Source organism: Moschus berezovskii, chromosome 11, assembly GCF_049115385.1.
Source record: "Moschus berezovskii isolate FMDL1 chromosome 11, NW_MosBer_1.0, whole genome shotgun sequence".
Taxonomy (NCBI): domain Eukaryota; kingdom Metazoa; phylum Chordata; class Mammalia; order Artiodactyla; family Moschidae; genus Moschus; species Moschus berezovskii.
The window spans coordinates 36,316,097-36,331,365 of NC_142470.1; the positions used below are offsets into that span (position 1 = coordinate 36,316,097).

At 43.9% G+C, this 15,269-nt stretch overlaps 1 protein-coding gene across 1 annotated transcript in view; it reads right to left on the reverse strand.

The window, feature by feature from the left end:
* Nucleotides 1-2: 2 nt before the first annotated feature.
* The window catches only part of ALK (ALK receptor tyrosine kinase), a 752,669-nt gene continuing 737,402 nt past the window's right edge, over nt 3-15,269 (reverse strand). Inside the window, exons 25-29 of the mRNA XM_055400465.2 lie at nt 15,072-15,164; nt 12,454-12,555; nt 3,986-4,120; nt 3,174-3,264; nt 3-1,063 (exon numbers count right to left, since the gene is read on the reverse strand). Coding sequence (XP_055256440.2) covers nt 380-1,063; nt 3,174-3,264; nt 3,986-4,120; nt 12,454-12,555; nt 15,072-15,164 — 1,105 coding nt within the window. The 3' untranslated portion in view covers nt 3-379. The remainder of the gene's footprint in view (nt 1,064-3,173; nt 3,265-3,985; nt 4,121-12,453; nt 12,556-15,071; nt 15,165-15,269) is intronic.

Genomic DNA, 15,269 nt, shown 5'->3' on the forward strand with positions numbered 1-15,269 from the left:
CTGCTCTCAAGTGGTCCAGGCCCACATTGACCAGGTAAGGGAACACCTATGACTCCGACTAGCAAACACAGGAGCGGCTAGCTCTGCGAGCGTGGAGCAGAGCACGTGAGACAGGGAAAGAAGCAGGAGCAGGTGGACACCAGCCATCCATCAGAACCCTACGCAGCCCCGGCCCGGCCTCGCGTTGATCATTTGTCTTTATGAGATGTTCTCCTTTTGCAAGACTGGGATGAACCCGTGCTCCAAACCTTTAGAAGCAATTTGAAAACACAGCTTTTGATGTGGCACTTCAAACAAGTTGGCACAGAATGAAGAGTGGCATTTGGTCAGTGGTTTGCGGAGGAGCCGTTACCTGTCCCTCCCCGGGCCGGGCTGGGGCTCAGGGCGCAGGCTGGCTCTTGGGCGCGGGGTCCTCGTGGCGGCCCGGGCCGGGGCCGGCCTCCGGGGGGAAGCCCTGCTGCTGGTAGCCGTAGTTGACGGTGCCGCACGGGAAGTGGCGCAGCCTGAACAGAGGCACGTCCCGCAGGCTGGCGGTCAGCGCCGACGGCTCGAGGAGCAGCGAGGCGCCCGGGCGGCGGGCTGCGGGCGCGGGGGCCGGGCCAGCACGGGCGCCCTCGCCGCCCGGGGGCCCCCGCTCGCGCTGCTCCTTCTTGGCCGGTGGGGTGTTCTTTTTGGTGGGTTTCTCTGTAAACCAGGAGCCGTAGGTGGGGTTCCAGAGGCTGGTGGGCTTGTTCCTGGAGCCCTGGACTTGGGGCAGCTCCGAGGGCGGGTTGGCCTGCGAGAAGGCCATGTTGACGTGTCCCCCGTCCACGGCCGGCGGCCGGGCGCCGCCCCGGACACAGGCCTCCGCGGCCGCGGGCTTCCTGCCGGCCTTGCCCGGTGGGGCCGAGGGCAGAGCGGCGGGGGCGGCCGGCTCGCGGCCCTCCTCTCGCTTGGCCTGGGCCGCCGAGACCAGGAGAGGAGGGATTCCCTCGGGGTCCTGGGGCCGCATGGGCACCTTCTCCTCCTCTTCCACGAGGGGCCCGTATTCTACGGGCAAAGCGGTGTTGATCACATCTGGGTCCTACAGGCGGGAGAGATGGACGGATGGAGACTTGGAACCACAAGCCAAACGTGTGGATGGGAAGATAACCTTAGCGATGATGTCACCCAGACTTATTCCACAGATGAGGAAAACATTCAGGGTTTACTGGGAATGTATTAATTTGTAAGCACGGGAGAATAAGAAACACATGCGTAAACGTCCTCATCTTTGGAGAACTTGGAGGAGAGGCGCTATTACAGAGGAGCGTGCTGGGACAGGGTGCCCGGAAGCGGCCCCACTGCCTGGGGAAGGGGAGTGGGCTCAGGAAAGAAAGGCTTTGCAGAGACCAGCTTTAGGGAAAACTTATAGATGAATGGATTTAAAAAATTATAAATTAGTTTTTAAAATGGGTACAGTCTATTCCCAGTGAAGTGAAGTTGCTCAGTCGTGTGCGACTCTTTGCAATCCCATGGACTGTAGCTTACCAGGCTTCTCCGTCCATGGAATTTTCCAGGCAAGAGTACTGGAGTGGGTTGCCATTTCCTTCTCCAGGTGAACTTCCAGACCAGGGGATCGAACCCAGGTCTCCCACATGGCACGCAGACGCTTTACCCTCTGAGCCACCAGGGAAGTCCAGTTCCCAATGAAATACTTTAAAAAAAAATCTATATGTTTGACTTCAAAATGTGTCTGTTGCGAGTGAGAGGAGGGGAGGGGAGGGGAGGAGGGACACACTTGCTGGCTGACAAGGTTAGCCTCTGGTTCGCCTAGCATTTCCATCACCTTTGGATGGAGACTGCACTTGATCATAACGTTTCTGGGTTATATCATCACTTCATTACACATGCTGATATCACAATGCAGTGGTTTTTGAACAAGTTTGGATCTCATGAAACCCAGGAAATACTGACGTGCTATGAGGAAAACCACTTAGAAAATCAACTCTTCCAAATCATTTTTACAGCGACAGACTGATATAGAAAAGCAGACAGCAGTTGCTAGAGATTTGAGGAAGATTTGTGGAAGAAAGCTTAAAGTTGGGGAAACTTAATCCTGTACTATTTTGTGCAAATTGGGAAAACCATTACTTCAGTTTAATAGAAAAGCACATAGGTCCAGTATTCATCAGTAAAGAGTTTAAGCATAAAAAATACCTACCTTCTAATTCTCTCTGCTTTAGTCTTTTGTTCCTTCCCTATTAATTATTAATTTCTAGAATGAGTCATTCAAAATATGCTTGTACAGAGCTCCCAGCTTTTAAGAGGGATCTTATGTACTTTGGAGAAGAAAATTACTCCAAAGTATATGTACTTAAGTGGATGCATCCCATTAATATTACAACGTAATAACCTAAAAGCCACTGAACATCAAGTTCTCTAAAACAAAACAAAACAAAAAAACACAAATAACTTGAAGTCTATATAGATAAATGCCTTCTGAGCTCAAAGGACCCTAAAGAATGGAATCATGAGGACAGGAGATGACTCCAGTGTGAAAATGTGTATGTCTATTGTCACAACTAAGAGGAGAGGGAATTTAGAGAGGTAGTGGTTTGTTGCCTGACTTCTAAAAGGTTCTCCAGAATCTGATATCCTGGCAGAATGAGAGGCAAAAAAGAGGGAAAGAAAACACATGCAGCCTGGAGGTGAGAAGTGTCGGTGTGAAGGTCCCTGAGACCTTGAAGCAGAGGAGGACACTCCTCCACCGAGGATGGTGCAGACACAGACGGAGGAAACTGGGGGCCTGGGCTCTCACCTGATGGCCTCCACTCTTGAGGAGGCAGAAGGCATAGTTATCTGCTGAAAATGTACCCCATTTCTATTAACATCAAAACAGGAAAAATGCAGCCCTTACTGATGGAATTGGGAGTGGGATCTGGACAGGGACCAGCAGGACTGCGGGAAGCTGCATGGCTTGGACAGACCCTCTCCCATCTCAACTCCTCTTAAGCGACAGCAACTAGTATTTGTTTACAAAACAGGAAGACTGAGATACCACTCATTGTACTTATAGATAATTAACATTCATCTTCAAGAGCATAACTCATTTTTCCTGGCTGGTGTAACTGTTATTTCACATTTTGGCATTTGCCATCTTTAAGACTTCTCCATATAAATACTAGCTGAAGGAGGTGGGGGGATGTGTATACCTGAGTGCAGTATTCAATCCTCTCCAAAATTATGGCAAAGTTGGGCCTGTCTTCAGGCTGATGTTGCCAGCACTGGGTCATTATCCGGTATCTAAAAGAAGAACAAGGACATAAAATCAAGAAAAATGGGATGAAAAATACGTTTTTCCCCCCCAGCGCTTTTCTAATGGGACTGGAATAGCACTGTCTTCTACGGTGGGGACTCATCTTGTCCCCCGTGTTTGCATGTGCTGCCCTCTCCTGATGGGCAGGGTGTGAAGGGATCATACAGGGCTCGTTTGTTCCATTCCTGAATTAACATCACCTCTGGGGCAGAGTATTCTAACTGTATTTCCCATCTGTCTTGTTTGCGGGAAGGAAGTGAGACAGATCAGTTCAGTTCAGTCGCTCAGTCGTGTCTGACTCTTTGCAACCCCATGGACTCATGGAGTCCATGGTGAGACACATAGGACAGCAGAAAACCCAGGGAACAGAGATACTTCAAGGAGACTCAAGACCTATGGAGGAAGGCAGCAGGGATGGAGTCCACAACACAGAGTCCTAGGAAGTGCTTGAGGTGAGTGAGTCTGGTGAGTCCACAGCCTCCATCCAGACAATGTATACCTTTTGGGGTGTGGCATTATTGCTGTCAAGGGGCAGGAAGAATAAACCATCTCATTGAAACTACAGACACACTCCTATCTTGGGGCATGTTAAATCAGGTCAGCCATCTGTTCCTTCCTCTTAAAAATTAAAAAGCATATGTGGTTGTAGATATTTTTTGAAAAGGAAAATTGTGCTTAGTAAATTGTAGAAAATCCTCAGAGTCATACACAGGCCCCGGGCAGTTCTTAGGTGGGTCCATCCGTCCTCCACTGGTGACGAACTCCAGGACTTCCTGGTTGCTTTTGCTAGGGTATGGCATGTATCCAAGAGAGAAGATTTCCCATAGCAGCACTCCGAAGGACCTGCACACAGGACGGGAGGTGTGGGTGTGGGCGCGCACACACACACACATGCACAGACTCGTACATACACACAAATATAGTCACAGATGCTCATACACAGACACATACAGACATGTAAATACCCTGACACACATACAGAGACATATGTATATGTACACACAGCGACATAAACATGTACACAGTCTCACAGACACACACAAACATGCACACATGGAAAATTTTAATTGTTTAATTTCATTTTTCACAATAAAAATGTTTAATATGGAGAAATAAAAAAGAATTAGAAAGTAGCCACGCATGAAGATCCATAAAAGGATAACCAGCATGTTATGTTTCTTTGTTCAAGATTCTGGGCTTACAATTTTTTTACATAATTGCTGTGATTTTTTTTTTTTTGGCAAATTCCATTATAGCATAAACATTTTGCATGCTAATACAAACCCTTTTATAAATAGAATTTGACATAGCTATAAAAAATTCCACTGAGTAGTTGTGCCATAATTTGCTGTATCATTTCCATATTGTTTTCAATTTTTGAAGTATTTAAAAAATATTGTGATGAATACCTTTATACATTTTTAAAAGGACAATTTCCTTAGAATAAATTTCCTGAATTTAGGATTAGGATAATCTAGTAATATCTAGGATAAGGATAATCTAGTAAAATCTAGGATAATTCTAATGGAATGACTAGATCAAAATAATATGAATGCAGAAAAATTATTTCTGCATATTGCCCACGTGACTTTCCAGTGCATTGCTGATCATCAACCAGCCCTGTGCATCAGATACTCTTACCAACACTGAGTGTTCTTACTAAACATGAGAACTTTTGCTGATTTTTAAGGTAAAAAATGGTAGATTATTTTAAATTATGATTATTGATTGGATAATTAACATGGTTAAATGTGTGTGTTAATTCATTCTGTTTTTTTCCTGCGAATGTTTCATGTTTAACCACTTATTATCCACCCTAAACCACATATTGTATTTTGATTTATAAACATACTTTATCAAAGATGTTAATCTTTTATTCAAAGTTCAAACACTTCTGTTAGTTGCTTTCTAATTTTCCTTGTTAGCATACCAAAGATTTTTATTTTTAGGTAGTTGAATCTATTTTAAAAAATTCTGTGATTTCTTCCATCTGTTTCAGAGATTGTACAATCCTCTCTTTACCAATGATTAGATGAATGTTTGCTATTTTCTTCCAGTTGTATTAATATTTCTTTTTTCTTTCTTCTCACATCCAGTTGGAGTTGAGTCTGGTGTAAAGTGTGAGGTAAGGAACTCATTCGCTCTTCTCAAACCTCTTTTTAACACTACATATTCCTAAAATAATTTTCTTGTCAACTATTGACTTGTAAGACAGGTCTGCTCCAGGATATCCATTCACTTCATCTATTTGTCTGCTTCTTGCCTTGATACCATTTTCTTTTACTTTATTTTTTGGCTGTGCTGAGTCTTCATTGCTGCACGCAAGCTTTTCTCTAGTTGCGGTGCATGAGCTTCTCATCGCACTGGCTTATCTCGTTGTGGAGCCGGCCCTAGAGTGTGGGCTTCAGTAGTTGTGACACATGGACTAGTAGCCCCTTGGCATGTGTAAACTTCTTGGACCAGGGATCGAACCTGTGTTCTCTCATTGGCAGGCAGATTCTTAACCACTGTGCCACTAGGGAAGTCTCTTTTACTTTTTGTGTCTTTATGTTTTAATATCCGGTAGGGCATTTTTCCTTATTTCTCTCTTTTTAAAGAAATGTATCTGATTTCTCAAAATCAAATCAAATGTATTTTGATTTCTCAAAATAAAAAATAGAAAAAGTATATTTGATTTGTTTTAAATGAACTTTAAAATGATTTCTATTGTGTTTCAAAATCATCTCCTTTGATATTTTGACTAAAACTTTAAAACATTTAATTTCATAATTAGTTTTTTTAGCCAAAAATAGGCTATCTTTGTTTTAGTATCTGGTTGCAGTTTTCTGATGTTAATATTACCTCAAAAATTTATGGAACTATAGCTCTTGAGAGTCACTTGGACTGCAAGGAGATCAAACCAGTCAATCCTAAAGGAAACCAACCCTGAATATTCACTGGAAGGACTGATGTTGAAGCTGAAGCCCCAGTACTTTGGCCACCTGCTGCAAAGATCTGACTCATTAGAAAAGACTCTGATGCTGGGAAAGATTGAAGGCAAGAGGTGAAGGAGATAACAGAGGATGAGATGGTTGGATGGCATCACCGACTCAATGGACATGAGTTTGAGCAAGCCCCGGGAGATGATGAAAGACAGGGAAGCCTGGTGTGCTGCAGTCCATGGGGTCGCAAAGAGTCAAACACGACTGAGCGAACGAACAAAAGCTTCTCTGGGCTTCCCAGGTGGCGCCAGTGGTAAAGAACCTGCCTGCCAATGCAGGAGACTTAAGAGATGTGGGTTTGATCCCTGGGTTGGGAAGAACCCCTGGAGGAGGGGTGGCAACCCACTCCAGTATTCTTGCCTGGAGAATCCCATGGACAGAGGAGCCTGGCAGGCTACGGTCCATAGGGTCCCAAAGAGTCAGACACGTAGGAAGTGAATTACACAAAGTACTTTTATTGACATCATTTAAGTGAACTTTCAAAGATTCTTTTGAGAGGAACTGGGCAAAGATAGTTTCTATATTTTTCAGGTGAGAAGGCTGAAGCAGAGATTATTATACAGTTAATTCAAGACAGACTGGAATACATTATTAGGTTTCTTGATTCTACTAACTACAAATTGCCTGGTGCATATATTATTCTTTTCTGTTTGGTGGTCTTTCTGCCTACCCCCAAGGCAAAACAAAATAAGCAAAATCATGGATGAAACTAAGTAGCAGGGCTTAAACAATCCCAGCAATATATTTTCTTCCTATCTGGATAGATAGCTAGGGAGACAAATTGCAGTATTCTTTGACAGAATCACTGTATGGATTGCAAATAGATGTTTATTCTCTTAGAGTTCAAGGGAGTGAGAAGTCATGTTGGTTATAGAAAACTGATAATTTCAGGTAAGTAATGCTGTGAGATTTAGCAGATAACCATACAGGATACTCATTAACATTTGAATTCCAGATAAATAAGAAATACATTTTTAGTATTAGTATATCCCAGTTGGACTTCCCAGGTGGCGCTAGTGGTAAAGAACCCACTGGCCAGTGCAGGAAACATGAGATATGAGGGTTCAGTCCCTGGGTTGAGACGATCCCCTGGAAGAGGGCATGGCAACCCACTCCAGTATCCTTGCCTGGAGAATCCCATGGACAGAGAAGCCTGTGGAGCTTCAGTTCACAGGGTCGCAGGGAGCTGGATGGGACTGAAGCGACTTAGCACACGTTCATATCCCAAATACTGTATGAGACATACTTATACCAAAAAATTATTCACTGTTCATGTGAAATTTCATTTTAACTGGCCATTTTGTATTTTATCTAGTTATCCTACAGATCAGGTAAATATATATTTGTATGCCAATTTTTTTTAATCACCTATAAGGTAAGCCTGTCTTAAATAGGAGCCACAAGGCCCAAAGCTTTGCACCAAAGCATTCAAAAATCAAATAAGACAAATATTTTTTTAAAAATCCCACATTGTTTCTTCTGATATAAAACTTGCTCTTCCTAAAATTATAGAAATAGCTTAAGTGATTGCAGATGAAATTATCTTAGAAATTTGAATCAATAAAGATAATCTAATAAAAAAGTTTTAAAGTCACAATTGTGCTATGTTTATCAGCCTTTTAAAACTCACATCTCCTGTGTCTCCTGCATTGGCAGGCAGATTCTTTACCACTGCGCCACCTGGGAAGTCCCGTGATATAAATAAACCACAATTTTATTTTTCCATCCTCCCCTTGAGTGACAGTTAGGCTGTCTTTGCTTATTCTTTATTATAAACAATGTTGCAGATGAACACCCTATCAGGTCTCTCTAATTCAGGCACTTAGATTGCTGGGTTGTAGGATATGCAAGTGCTTGGTGCTCTGTGATGACCTCGAGGGGCGTGATGGACAGGGATGAGAGGGAGGTCCAGGAGTGAGGGGATGTATGTATACATACAGCTGATTCACTTCGTTGGATGCCAGTAACTAACACAACATTGTAAAGCAATTATACTCCGATTAAAAAAAAATTACAGTTACCCAAATTACTATCTGTACCTGGAGAGGGTAGGTGGGTGGTGCTCTAATTTGGATGCACATGGAATGACCTGAGGATTCCTTAAGACACAGATTGCTGGACCCCACCCCTAGAGTTTCTGCTTCATGAGGCCTGGGATGGGATTGAGAATTTGAGTTTATGACAAGGTCCCAGGTGATGCTGATGCTGTTGATTGGAGGACCACACTTTGAGACCACTGGGTTTGGGTAAGTCAAGTCTCAGTGGCTTCAAACAACAAAATCTCTTATGCACATTATCAAAAAATGGGTCAGAGGAGGGACTCTGATCACTGTGGCTCCTCTGTCTTCTGACCTTATCTCAATGCAAGGCTTTCAGAATCTGGAGGACTCTTGTCCATTTTCTTGGTTTCCCATGTTGCTGTTGAGAAATTCAATTGTTTGGATTCCCTGTCTTTCATCTCTGATAATTTTTTACTATGATTTTATTTGTATCCTTGGAAACTTTTACCACCTTGATCACCATTGGTCTGAAATTTCACAATGATGTGTTCATGGGGTTGCTCTTTTTATTCACAGCGCTTAGCACTTGCTGGATGCTTTCATTCTGAAAACGTATGTCCTTCCGGGAAATCTTCTTGAATTGTTTCTTTGATGTTTTTATTCTCTTCATTTCTGCTCTTCATTCTTTCTGGGACTCCTATTTGTCAGCTAATTGGGTCTAATGGTCTAATCCTTTTAATTGTCTTTCTTTTCCTATCTATCCCATCTATTTATAGTAATTTTATTTTCTAGAAGATTTATTCAACTGTCTTCCAACTTTTCTATTACTTTCACACATCTATTATCTTTTTTTTAAAAAAACTTTATTTTCTTAAGAACAGTTTTAGGTTGTAAAGGAATTATGAATATAACACATAAAGTTCCCACATGCCTCACACTCAGTTCCATTTTTAGCATCTTACATTAATGTGATACATTTGTTACAATTAATGAGCCAATATTACGGAATTATTATTAACTAAAGCCCATAGTTTATTCAGATTTCCTTAACTTTTGCTGAATTTCCTTTTTCTGTTCTAGGACTCCATTAGAATATCACTTTATATTTAGCTGTCATTTTTCCTTAGGCTATTCTTGACTTTGGCAACTTCTCAGACTTTCCTTGTTTTTGATGACCTTGACAGTTTCAAAGAGTTCTGGTCAGGAATTCTGTAGAATGAATGTCACATTAGGATTTGTCTGTTTTTCTTATGATTAGACTGGAGTTAATGGGATTTGGGAGAAAGTCCTCAGAGGTTGACTACCGTTCCATCATATGTCAAGGTATGTGCTATCAACATGATCTACTGCTGTTGATGTTGACCTTGACTGCCTAGCAGAGGTAGTGTTTGCCAAGTTTCTTTCTTCCCCCTGCTTTTCCCTCTCTGTGCTTTTTGAAAAAATGCTGCTGTGTGCTGCCCACATGGGCTCCAGGTAACTAGGCTCCATCTCCTTGCAGGCTCTCTTATCACATTTTTCTATCCAGGAGATTTTTCCCTAAGAACATTTAAAATAATAAATTAATTAATTTGTGGCTGCATCGTGTCTTAGTTGCAGCATGCAGGATCTTTTCTTGCAGTGTGTGGGCTCAGTCTTTGCGGCACGCGGGCTTAGTTGCCTCTTGGCATGTGGGAGTTTAGTTCCCCAACCAGGGATCAAACCCATATTCTCTGCATTGAAGGCAGAGTCTTAACCACTGGACCGCCAGGGAAGTCCCAAAAACATTGTTTTAAATAATCTTTTGTCCTTAAGATGATGGTTACAATAATTTTACTTTCTGAGGATATTGTTTTTCAAAGTTTTCCTAAACTTTCTGCATTCTTCTTCCTCCAAGTTCCTTTGTATATGTTTGCTTCCTTCAGATCAGAATCTTTTCTCAAGTGTTTGTAGATTCTTGGCTGTCTGTTCATATATTAAGATTGGAACCCGACAAGATGGGAAGCTGTGTGTAGATGAGGCTTGTTAACTGGTGGGCAACTGACTTGCTTGTTTCACGAGGGGCATTTGTTTCCTGGCTGCTGTAACAGCATACCACAGACTTGATGACTTAAGACAACAGAAGTTTATTCTCTCACAGTTACGAAGGCTGGATATCTGAAGTCAGTATTGAGGGCTGAAAGCAAAGTGTATGCGGGACCACACTTTTCCTTGCCTCTTCTGGCTTCTGGAGGCTGCTGGAACTTCTTGACTTGTGGCCACATCTCTTCAACCTCTGCCTCTGTCCTCTGGGTGTGAGGCAAATCTCCCTCTGCCTCCTGTGAGGACACTGATGATGCAGACTCCTTCTCCTGATGAGGGTTTCTGGGATGAGAGCCTGATACCATTGGAGGGCCATTTTTCAGCCCACTAGCACTTGCGATGTCTAAAGTTTTTCTCTTCATCGGTCAGTTCCTTCAATGAGAATCTTCTGATCTCCTCCTGCCTAGCTGCCATGTGCTTGGCACTGAGGGGAGGGAGGAGGCATGCACCTTTAAGTAGGCAGACTTCTTAAACTCTACTGTATCTGCTTATAGTAGAGAATCCACCCTTGCTGATGTCTGATATCCCCAAGGTCAGAAAGAATTCAATTTTTCAGAGCGGGAACCCCTAGCCTTGTGTGATGGTAGAGGAGGGGCAGAGGGGAGGGAATGATCTAGTTACTTTTTAAACAGATCTGTAACTCATTTTCCTCTCTGCTGCACCTCTACTTAGAGGTGCTGGCACCTTTCATTCCTGGGCCTTTCTGGGGCTCCTGACCAGGCAGAGTGAAGCAGGCTACTTCAAGATGGATGTAGGCGTCAACTTTCTAGTCTCCTAAGTAAGCAACCGGGCTTCCCTGGTGGTTCAGATGGCAAAGAATCCATCTGCAATGCAGAAGGCCTGGGTTTGATCCCTGGGTTTGGAAGATCCCCTGGAGAAGAGAAGGGGTACCCACTCCAGTATTCTGGCCTGGAAAATTCCATGGACAGAGGAGCCTGGCAGTCTACAGTCCATGGGGTCACAAAGAGTCGGACACGACTGAGCCACTAAGCACACATACAAGTAAGGGGCCATTTGTCTGTAAACTTTCCAGTTTCCAAAATTATGTCATTTTTGTCTTTGTCCTTGTGGGTTTTTATGTAGAAAACATTCCTCTGTGTGTGTGTGTATTTTGGGAGGGAACACAGGTTGACTGCCATTTAAAATTATGTGTTGCTCTTGTAGGAATTATGTAAAACAGTATGGAGAGTGCTCAAAAAATGAAAGATAGAACTACCTTAAGGTCTAGCAATCCCACTTCTGGGTATACATCCAAAGGAAATAAAATCAGTATTTTGAAGAGGCATCTGCACTCCCAAGATCACGGCAGCATCATTCACAATAGCCAAGATTTGGAAACAACCTAAATACTGATTGATGGATGAATGGATAAAGAACATGTGGCATGTATTTTACACACATACACACAGGAATATTATTCAGCCTTAAACAAGAAGGAAATTTGCCACTTGCAACAACAGGGATAAACCTGGAGGACAGTACGCTGAGTGAAATAAATCAGGCACAGAAAGACAGATGCCACAGGACCTCACTTATAAGTGGAATCGCAGAAACAGAGAATGGAGTGATGATTGCCAGGGAAGGAGAGGCTAGTCAAGGAGCACAAGGTCTGTTTTGCAGGATGAATGAATTCTGCAGATCTAATGTGCAGAGAGTGTTTTCCAAACTGATTTTTAGCTGTAGATCACCATCACTGATATTTTTGTGCTGATAATAATTTCTTTTTCTCTGTTATTCTGTCAGTTGGAGAATTTCATTGATCATTTTTCTAATCTTAACTCAATGTTGCATTCCTGGGATAAATCCAACTTTGTTATTATGTTAAAAAAATTATGTGTGGCTCTGTGTGTGGTTCACCAGCCTGCAGTATCAGCACAGCCCGGGAATTTGTGAGAAATGGAACTTCTCAGTGACCTCAGACCTCTTGAATCCTAAGCTCTCAGGGTGGGGTCCGACATTCAGTTGTGTCTGACCAAGACTTCCTGGTGATTCTGATGCTCTGTTGATGTGGGCCCGGCTATAGAGGTGCGCTGTCTTCTCTCTTACCCCTCCACAAGAGAGTGTGGGCTCGTTTGACTCATGAGCTCTACCTGAAGGCTCACGGTGAGACCTGGAGGAGGGCAGCAGCGAGACTCACCACGTGTCTGTTTTAGAAGTAAATATTCCTTCCATGAAGGCCTCTGGGGGCATCCACTTGACTGGCAGCATTGCACAGCCTCCCTTTCGGTAGTAGCTTGCTCTGCAGGGAGAAGAGAAAAGCAGACTTGGTTCTGGAGATGGCTCTGAGCCAAGTACCTTGAGAGAGTGTCAAAAAACAAGGTCTACAAACTGAAATTAACAAGGGGCTCTTGCGGTTCCGGGGGAGAGCAGGGGACACAGATCATCTAGTTAACAACCTTAGTGTCACTTAATAGGAGATGAAACAGCCCGCTGGAGGCGTGAAAGAAAAGATCTATGCAATGACTAAAATACCCGCTAGCAGATGGTTAGATTTCCCTGATGGATTTTGTTTACTGTAACTCACAATGAGTAACATTACTCCAAACTTATGAGTACAGTTCCTGATGATCCACGGTAACGCGAGATACACAGTGGGAGGACTGAGAGCGGGGCTGCTGTCCTCTCGTCTGGGCCCTCCTCGGCACTCACACAGCGTCTAACTCAACAGAGGCACGTGACTCCAAGTCCTCTAGGTGGCTGGCGGGAAGCTGCTTCCTTTAGTGCAAACCCCAGGGAAAACACAGGCCTGGGGTGGAGCTGGCGTCCGAGGGATGAGGTGACTAGTTTTTGTCAGTGACATCATTAATGCAACTCACTGATAAAAAAACTGATAAATTAATTCCTACCTCTGAAGCCAGCTCCACCCTAGCCCTGTGTTCTTGTGCCTGGTATGTTATGGGAGGTGGCTTCCTACCAGGTGCCTAGATTAATTGCTTCAATAAATAACTGGCTGAAGTATGAATTGAGTGGTTAGCTCACTAGAAAAGACCCTGATGCTGGGAAAGTTTGAGGGCAGGAGGAGGAGGGGTCGACAGAGAACGAGATGGTTGGATGGCATCACTGACTCAATGGACATGAGTCTGAGCAAGCTCCGGGAGATAGCGAAGGACAGGGAAGCCTGGTGTGCTGCAGCCCATGGGGCTGCAAAGAGTCAGACACCTCTGAGTGACTGAACAACAACACGTGAGGTACTCTGCCACGTGCTGAGGACGGAAATAAGTCACAGTGTCTCTCTTCCAGGGATATGGTTTAGTGGAAGAAACAGACATAATTAACTGCAGTAAAAACACACATATGATGACAAAAGTATGTATTTAAGAGGAAACTCAGTGACCAAAGAAGAATGGGTTTCTTCTACCCGGGGTGTGGGTGGTGGGTGGAAAAGTACAGGAAAAGTTTCTTGGGGGTGCTGATGAAGCTGAATGGCAAAGAAACTCTCTCAGGAGACATTCGTGACACATGCCTGTGGGAAGCAGGGGGCTGTCAGGAAATCAGGGTGCTGAAGTCTAGAGTTGGGACTGGTCAGTGCTGAGGACAGAGGGGACGGGCCAGACCATGTGACTCGTTTAGTCTTGCTGCAACATTCGAGCACAGGCACTCCTGGGTGCTCCGAGACAGGAGGTGAAGGAACGCTGAGACTTCGGGTGGTGGAAGGGGGTGAAGCGGAGCTTTACCAGGTATGCGGTGGATATCAGTGGTAGATAACAGTAGGTGAAAACATTGCTAACTCCTGAGTTTCCTTGTGCTGCTGCCCTGCGGTGACAGGATGCCATCAGCATTCTCGCCCCAGGAGATTGCTACCAGTTCCTTGGGAGGCTGACGGGGGTCTCCCTTATTGTCCGAAGACTGAAAGGTCTACCTGACTGCCTCTCCTCACTCTACTGCTAGGTAAGGGAAGGTGTAATTCGTGACTGCCAGAGAGTGACTCGCTCAGCTCACGGAGTGAGTCACTGTTTTTAATAATTAGACAAAGATGAAAGTAGGGGTTGGGAAGAGAAGTGTGGGATAGGATATAATAGAGGGTTTGTTTTTCAGTTAACATTTTTATTTTATTGATTTCTTTTTAATTAATTTCTTAATTGGCTGCACTGGGTCTTCGTTGTGGCACGCAGGATTTTTGAATTTCGTTGTGGCATGTGGGATCTAGCTCCCTGACCAGGGACGAAACCCAGGCCCCCTGCGTTGGGAGCTCAAGTCTTAAGCAGTGGACCGCCAGGGAAGTTCCCTGTTTTTATTTTTTTATTTTTTATGTAGCCTCGAGAATGTGACAGGGAAAAAGAAATGAAGCTGAGCTAAGTACCGATGGGCTTTGAATTATACTTCCTTGACTCCTGGCGTGGCAAATGGATAGCAATGCCCTGGGCCCAGTCTCCTATCAGTTCTAAGGTGCTCTTGCCTAGGGTAATGGAAGCTAAGTCTGTTTGGAATTCCTGAGTATTGAAGAAAGGGGCTAATTAAGCTAAAGTTTACCTAGAAACTTTTCCAAGTGAAGTATCCAGGTTATTCTGTCTCAGAACATGCTAGGACTAAAGAGTTGGAACCAGAAAGACAACCTAATTAACAGGTTAGTGTCAATTACTGCAGGCAGAGAGATCCTAGAATTAGTCCTTCAGGCATGAACAATAATTAAGGCTGCCCCTGTGCTGAAAAGGAACTTAATGCCATTTTAGGTGGCAGGTTGACAAGGCATCAGAGTGCTCTAGGGGATGCGGTTGAGAAGGTGAGCTCTGATGGGTGATGGCAGTCTTCACTCACCTGTAGATGTCACGGGCCATTCCAAAGTCTCCAATCTTGGCCACTCGTCCAGGGCCTGGGCAGGTCAAGAGGCAGTTCCTGGCAGCAATGTCCCTGGGATGAAAAATAAAGAGAAAATGCATTTCGTAATTTTATTCCTAAAAAGATAAAGGTATGAGAATCACAAGAATTTTCACCTTCAATCTAAAGCTCAAACAG